General features: G+C 33.1%; 1 protein-coding gene across 5 annotated transcripts in view; it reads left to right on the forward strand.

The window, feature by feature from the left end:
* The window catches only part of Smad2 (SMAD family member 2), a 92,649-nt gene that overhangs the window by 75,416 nt on the left and 8,907 nt on the right, over window positions 1–8,326 (forward strand). For 3 of the 5 annotated variants that reach the window (XM_015482397.2, XM_048806261.1, XM_048806260.1), the window contains 4 exons: window positions 2,310–2,363; window positions 3,443–3,655; window positions 5,783–5,920; window positions 6,105–6,249. In XM_015482397.2, the coding sequence (XP_015337883.1) occupies window positions 2,310–2,363; window positions 3,443–3,655; window positions 5,783–5,920; window positions 6,105–6,249 (550 nt within the window). The remainder of the gene's footprint in view (window positions 1–2,309; window positions 2,364–3,442; window positions 3,656–5,782; window positions 5,921–6,104; window positions 6,250–8,326) is intronic. The other 2 variants (XM_048806264.1, XM_048806262.1) reach the window with 1 other exon arrangement.

Raw genomic sequence — 8,326 nt, forward strand, 5'->3', positions numbered from 1 at the left:
TATGTTTTTGGTATCTTTGTCAAATATCAGATAACTGTATCTGTGTGGGTTTGTCTCTGTCTTCTATTCCATTGGTCGTCCTGTCTGTTTTGTGGTCAATATCATGCTGTCTCTGTTACTGTAGCTCTGTAGAATCATTTGAGATCAGGTATTGTAATGCCTCCAGTACTGCTCTGCTTGCTCAATACTGCTTTGGCTATTCTGGGCCTTTTATTTTTCTATCTGAATTTTAGGACCACTTTTCCTAGTTCTGTAAAGAATCTGACTAAACTCTTAATTAGTCCAAATTAATGAACAGTGACGCTACTGGTCATTTCAAATAAGTATTTAATAGAAGAGTAAACAGTTAAGAAATATGAATAATGGGCAATTTCCTCCATTTCTGATAGTTTATCTTATGTCTGCTTCAGGAAATAGCACTGAATTTTAATTCATTGTTCTAAATATATTTTGACCTTTCTTAGTTGTATCTGTTGTGACTTGCCAGCAGATTTTTCAGGCTGAGGAATAATAAAGAATGTAACTTACGGAGGAAGGCTATTCTGGGTTCTAAAATACTGTCATCATCTGTTCTTCTGATGTGTCTCTTTATTTTGGGGCTGCCATTTCTCCTTTGTGGCCTGCCCTTTGTGTTGTGGTTATGGTGGTGTGTGGTGGAGTGGACTGCTTGAAGCTACCATCTCCCACATGCATTTTAAGCTTGGGAGATCTCATGTTCTTCAAGGTAACTTTGCCTAAATATAGAGAATGATGATCATAAACGAAATTGATTCTATATTTATAATCATAATAGCATTATTTAGCATTTTCAACAAATATGTCTTAAAAGTCACATGAAATTGAGTAATGTCATTTCAGTGATTTTTTTTCTTATCTAGAGTTTGTTCATTCTTTTTTTCTTATTTTGTGTATTTGTGCCCTCTTTTTGATTAGATCTAACTTGTTAAAACACAAAGAATCAGATAATTTCCTCAGAAAATGTAATTTAACAAAACTAATTCCAAGAAACACCTATCTTAAACCAACGTCCATGGGAGAAATAGAGAAATGTCTCAGAGTAATTTCCAGAAAATTGTTAACTGCAAACAGTTTCATGAGGGAATTTACCAAACTTTTAAAGAATGTGATTTTATAACACAATTTTTAAACTGTTGCAGAGCATAGAAAAAGACAAAACTTGTAGATTGTCAAAATAATGATTACAAAACCTTACAGATATGGCAATCTACACCTGTATTGCTTGAGGCTATTGATACCAAAATCCTGAGTAATTATCTTTGTTAGCATCAAGTCTTGTATCATGCTTAGTAGGAAAATACTAAAAGCAGTACCTTGAAGTCAAAAGTAAGACAAACACCCAGATGATTGGCAAATCATATGTAAAAGGACTTTTTTAATGCTGCATGCTCAAAATTAGAATTGAGTCATGAAACAGGTGACCAAATATTTGCAAACCTTACCATGAAGAGACTAGTATCTCTAATACTTGAAGAGCCTGTTCAATAAGTAAGAAAAATGACCAATATCTACAGAAAAATGAGCTAAGAAAAAAGACTGTTCACAGAAAGGAAATACAATATAAATAAGCATAATGCTCCTCAGTGTTAATAAGAATTATGTGAATTAAAATTGTAGTTAAAAACCATGTTTTCATGTATCAACAGTATCATCATGATATGTCCTCACCATTTGTATTTTTACTGGAAATGTAATTTGGTATAAATTCTGTGAATGATAATTTTACAAAATATTATCAAAGACAAAAATGTTTAAACCAGAGTATACTTCAGATGTGATTGGTAGTACACAAAATGTTCGAAAAATCAAGAGTAGCCTGAATATCTCTAAATATAGGATCATGATGTAATTTTATAGTGCTGATGCATAGGTAAATAGACAAGTAAATGACAAGGAAACACTAATGAAGTTTCTGAGAGTAGTCTAGAAGTTTAGAACTGAGCTATTTGTGTATGAAAAGAGGAGGCACAGAAGAAAAATAAATTTACTTATGACTCACAGACTATTTTTGCAAAGTACACAAATCGTTAATAGTGGATTCTTCTGGAAGGGGAAACCAGATAATAAGCCAATAGTGTTTATATGATTTTGTGTCTTTTATATATTGAAGCTCCCAAATTAAACTAAAATAAAATCGTTAATATATTATTTTGAATTCTGGGGATTTAATTATCTGTGTATTATTGGTGATAATTACAGCCAGATACAACTGGGGTTTTTGTACTTGATCAGAATCAACAGTTCTAGGAACACTTAAATATCTATTTTTAAATTGACTCCTTTTGTTTTAGGCTCTCCAGCAGAACTGTCTCCTACTACTCTCTCCCCTGTCAATCATAGCCTGGGTAAGTTACCAGTTCTTTCCCCCTCTGTTTTATCACTTAAGAAAAGTTCACTCTGAAAATTATTTTTCATGTATAAGAATACCAATGAATAAAATAATTAGGCAAATGGTTTTAAAGACTGCTTTAAAAAATTGATAATGGGTCTCAATATTACTGAAAATGTATAAGAATATATCAAATATTCTTTTATTCACGGAAATGTTCTTTATGGAAAAATTTTTAGCCTGTTATGGATATATTTCTATGGATATGTTTATGATATATCTTGTAGCAGCAACTAATATAAGAGTGTGTGTGATGAGTACATAAAACATATGGAAGGGTATATATGAGTGAGAGAGTGTATACATGTCTTTATTTTTTTGCCTCCACTTTGCCTTGCCACTTGACAGTTCCTCTTCAGCTGCTACATGTTTGGAATTTATTCTACAAAATTGTCATTTTTTTTCATAGTATTTCTTGTGATATGTTTTAGTCAAAATTACAGAAGTACATGTGATCCTTATTTTCTTGTGAAAAGTGGTCTCTTGCAGGCATATTCTGTTTCCACTTGAATACTGTTTTATTACTTTCTTATTCTTATATGTGCTGCATGAGTTTTCTATTGTAGTTTTCTATCTACAAAGATAACTTGTCAAGAACCTTGTGTGAAAATAGACAAATGTCTAAAAATGTCATACTTTGTATCCTTTTGTTATGACACATTTTCTTGTGGCTCTTGATTCATTAATGTTGCACCAGCTTTATTCTACTTAGTCTACCAAAAATTACCTTCATTGTGCATTATCAGAAATGCACCAAGTATGGTGAGTTGACTTACTTTTGACTGTGGCTGTTTTATGTTTGAATAGGAAATAGGCTAAAACTACTAATAAATAATCTAACATAAGTGACCTCATGAGATGGGGAAATTTGAAAAATGGAAAATCTGGTATGGAAACCAATAGAGATAGCACTTCTACCTCTTGAACTGGCATAGAGTTGATGTTGTCATAGAGCATATGAAGATGATGATGAAGTTTGTGTTTGAATTGTTGGTACAACATTTCTTCCTTTTGCTTATTTCTTTTTTTCCCCAGATTTGCAGCCAGTTACTTACTCAGAACCTGCGTTTTGGTGTTCAATAGCATATTATGAATTAAACCAGAGGGTTGGAGAGACTTTCCATGCATCACAGCCCTCGCTCACTGTAGATGGCTTTACAGACCCATCAAATTCAGAGAGGTTCTGCTTAGGTTTGCTCTCTAATGTTAACCGAAATGCTACAGTAGAAATGACAAGAAGGCATATAGGTATGTTTTATTTTCCTTATGTGAAAAAACAGTGCTGTATGTTCATATGGACCTTATGTGGTTACAACATCAAGAACCTGAGTGTGAAAATGCCATCCTTCTCTCCACTCTTTAAGTTCATATGCCTCACTTCTATTAGTCTTGGTTGAGACTTCATTCTACAAACTCTGCTTTGACTTTCTCTTTATTTGGCAACCTTGATACGAGGAAGTCCTTCATTAAACATGTGTTAAAATAATTGTAACTTTCTGAATCTTCGCCAGTCATGAAATTGTTATGTTTAGATTTTTGGGTTCTGATTTTTATAAATCATGATTTTTTCCCTCCAATTTATATCTCCTGGGTTTTCATTGTTGATATCTTGTTTTGGTTTTGCTCCTTCTATGACTTCATATATCAAACCAGATCTTTCTCACTATTAATCTGAGGCTAGATCTCTAAGACAAGAACTGACATTTAATATGGTTCAAAATATTATTCAGAGTGTCTTAAAATGTGGTCTGGGGGTCTAGCAGTACCAGACACTCTTTTAGTAAGTTTGTGAGGTAACAAGTGTTTCATAATGGTGCTGAGATGTTACTTGCCATTTTTCACTCTCATCCTCTCAGAAATGTACACTGAATTATCCCAGAGGCTTCAAGGTATACAGTTTTGCAAGATATGAGATATGTTATGAGAATTCATCTCTTCTGTTAAGTCAAACATTAAAGAAATTTGCAAAACTGTGAAACATTGCTGCTCTTCATATTTGTTTTGCGGTTTTGGAAATATAGTTCTTTTTTATATACTTATTATTTACATTAATAAGTTATAAGATTGATTTTTAAATGAGTACTTAAAAAAATCTTATTTTAACATATAATGTGATAAGTTTCTACAAATATAATCCACACGTACAAAAACCCTTTGGGGTCCTCAGTATTTTTTTTTTTAATAGTAAGGTCAAAAAAATTGAAAGCCACTAATAATTGAGAAGTATTCTTATTACCTTAAGGTAGCTTCTTTTGACAAAAGGCAGTTTATTTTTGTTTTGTTTGAATTAAATCACATCCTTAAAGAAATAATGCTGATTTACCATAGTGATTGATAACTGTAAAATGGTAGTGCCTAGGGGTTCTGTTACTTGACTTAACGTGGCAAGTCTTGCTTGACATATAAATTTGGATATTCTTGTTAAAGTATCCAGGTGTCGTTGCAAGTGAGGAACCCTTAGTTCCCACCTATACTTTTATTTGCATCTACTCTTTTCTCCAAATAAAATTTTTGCTTCAATTTCAGATCATCTTTTTACTTTTGATTTCTAACTTATCATATGACCAGAGAATGCATATATATCGGAGAATATAGCCTGAAAAATCCACTTTGGAGATTTAATGTTTCCTGAAAACATGATTGACTGCTTCACAAATATTCCATAGTCTTATTAATAATAGAATAGTCTCTTAATGGAATAAATACTAATTTTTGCATTTGTCTGTTAAATCTGGTTTGTTGGTTATCTTATTAGTTTTCTTGCTGTATAACAAAGATAATCTCCATTTCTTAAAGTCAGTTGATTTCTGCCTTAATTATATCTGACAAAATCTCTCAGTAGCAGCCGTGACTTTGGTCAAATTCAGAATGAATTATTAAAATAGCCAATATAATTTTTCTTACCTAATTCTGCTTATATATTTAGAGATTTGGTTGCCACCATAAATACATATATTTTTAACTTTGATTTTTTTAAAAAATCTTTTTTTTAAACCTTAGTGGGATCTATAAGGAAATACTACTAATAATAAAGAAATATTTGTCCAAGTATGTTAATTCCTTTGAAGTTAACTCAGTTACTTTTACTGATTTCAAAATAATGCATAATTTGTATGAAACTATTGAATTATCCTTGTACCTTTTTTACATAGTTTATGTATTTTTTATAAATACATATTTTAAAAACATTGTTAAAAAATACTTAAAAAATATACAGTGGTATATTTCAAAGTTAGAATTCAGAAAAACATGGCTGTGAAAAAAAAGTCATGCAATACCTTATATCATTTCAGAATTTTTCCAAGAAGACTCTCCCAAAGTCACACTGAAATAGTTAAGTGTTATAAGACTAACCCCATATGTATTTTGTTTTAGGAAGAGGAGTGCGCTTATATTACATAGGTGGGGAAGTTTTTGCTGAGTGCCTAAGTGATAGTGCAATCTTTGTGCAGAGCCCCAATTGTAATCAGAGATACGGCTGGCACCCTGCAACAGTGTGTAAAATTCCACCAGGTATGGACTCAACAATGTAAATAAACCTGTCACATCAACTTGCTTAGTTTTTGTAGTTGCTAATAATTTTAGGGCTCAGGTGATGCTTTGCATGCTCATGTTCTAAATAAAACCTTATTGTCCTTTTAAAATTGTTTTCTAAGAACAATACAGCTTTTACAGTCATACTTTTTCTCAATCCTAGGCTGTAACCTGAAGATCTTCAACAACCAGGAATTTGCTGCTCTTCTGGCTCAGTCTGTTAATCAGGGTTTTGAAGCCGTGTACCAATTAACTAGAATGTGCACCATAAGAATGAGTTTTGTGAAAGGATGGGGAGCAGAATATCGGTAAGAAATGCATATTTGTTTCCTACATTTCTATAATGTAATTATTTTTTATTCCATTATTTTGGATCTTCATTATATCTATTTTCATTGAGGTGTGCAGTCATCAGATCTTTTTGTAAAACAGTGAAAGTTGAGGGCTTCTAGATCAAAACTGTTGTAAATTGGTATGCTGGCATTATAGAGAAGATATGATTAAAATATGCAGACATGCATTTTAACATAATGCAGAAAGTTAAATATTATAAAAGGGGTATACCTGAAGGATTGTTTCAGTTCATAAAAGGAGAATTGTGGGGCTCATAGAAGGCTTTCTGGTAGAGATAAAGGTGCATAAGATTTCAGTAGATGGGGATGGGTGGTGTGGAAAACTGTAATCCTGACAACAGAGTAGCAGTAGCAGTTTGGTGTGGAGTTTAGAGAATAGAGAAAAATAAAACTGGACAAATTAGTTGAGACCATTTGAATAAGTAGTTCTCATTAGTTACCCATGTCAGCTGATGCCAGTTTCCTGGCACTACAGGCATAGCATGGAAGTTCTCAAGCATAGAAATTCAGAAACCTGCAGTTGGAAATTGGCTAGAGCACACTGGAAATCTGAAGGTAGAGTGGGGCACTGATGCCATCTGCTACAGAAAGTCACATCCTTGGAAATAGTTTTCAACAATGTTAGGCATATTTCTTTTTCAGAATGACAGATTGACAATGTGTTTACTCTGGTGCCTAGAAGCACTGCCTTCGTCTTTCTATGAATGAACTCATTAAAATTTAAACATTTAAAAATTTTTTCAAATTCCACTTTGGAAAGCTTAAAGGCATAGTTTGTATACTTTTCCCACCAGCATATGTACCAGAATGAGAATACCAAATCAATGTTGAGTGAATCTGATTTTAAAGTTTGGAGATGAAGAGTTGATAATGGACTTGTGTCATGTTTAAAGGGCCATTATGTTAAAAAAGCAAAAGTAGATTTGTTGACTTATTCTATATAGTGAATAAGAAAGAACTAAAATGAGTTCTTTAGAAGAGACAGGATGTCATTGAATAATTTGTGATTCCTAGGGAGTAGCCCTTTTTGTTGAAGTACTAGAGGTGGTGTTTAAGCAAAAGCCTCAGTGATGTTGCCAAAGGGATGTTGTTCACTGGCTCTTTCAGAGAAAGTTGAACTTAGTCTTCTGTGGTGAGAATTTTGTTTGGGTCAAAATTCTATTTTGATACTGGGCGTGGTGGTTCATGCCTATAATCCCAGTGACTTGAAATGAGGCAGGAGGATTGAGAATTCAAAGCCAGCCTCAGCAACTTAGTAAAATCCTATCTCAAAATAAAAAGGGCTGGGGATGTGGCTCAGTGAGTAAGCACCCTGGGTTCAATCCCTGATACCAAAGGGGAAATCTGTTTTGTTTTGATATATTTTAAATTTGAACCCTGTTTCATTTAAACTCCATTCAATATTTTGAGTGTCTACTAGTCTGGTTGATTTAATGTGTAAGGTTTCCACATTTCTCAGTTTGGGGAAGTCTTTCCTAGTTCATATCTCTCCTCTTGGGAAGTCACTATGCTAAATTTTTTGTTGTTGTTCTAACATGGAGTATAATTTTTCATTTTTCTGATTGTACATGATGTAGAATCACATCAGTTGTGCCATCATTTATGTAAATAAGGTAGTAATGTCTGATTCATTCTACTATCCTTTATTACCCCACACTTCCTCCCCTCCCGTCACTCCCCTCCCTTCACTCCCCTCTGCCCAATACAAAGTACCTCTGTTTTCCTCTACCCTCCCCTTATTGTGAATTAGCATCCACATATCAGAGAAAACATTTGGCCTTTGGATTTGGGAGATTGGCTTATTTTGCTTAGCATGATATTCTCCAGCTTCATCCAGGTGCCTGCAAACAACATACTAATTTTAATTTCAGAAAAGAATGTTTTTTTAAAAATCTCTCAAGAAGAAAAAAAATCATTGCAATACTTTGAAAATCATCCATTTTTCCAAATAATAATCATATTCAAAATCATCCAAAAAAGGAGTTAGATTTTAGTATATAGAGGGATATTTTTGTTTCGGGGGGGGGGGGGC

This window comes from Marmota marmota, unplaced genomic scaffold (genome assembly GCF_001458135.2).
Source record: "Marmota marmota marmota unplaced genomic scaffold, marMar, whole genome shotgun sequence".
In the NCBI taxonomy this organism is placed as follows: Eukaryota; Metazoa; Chordata; class Mammalia; order Rodentia; family Sciuridae; genus Marmota; species Marmota marmota.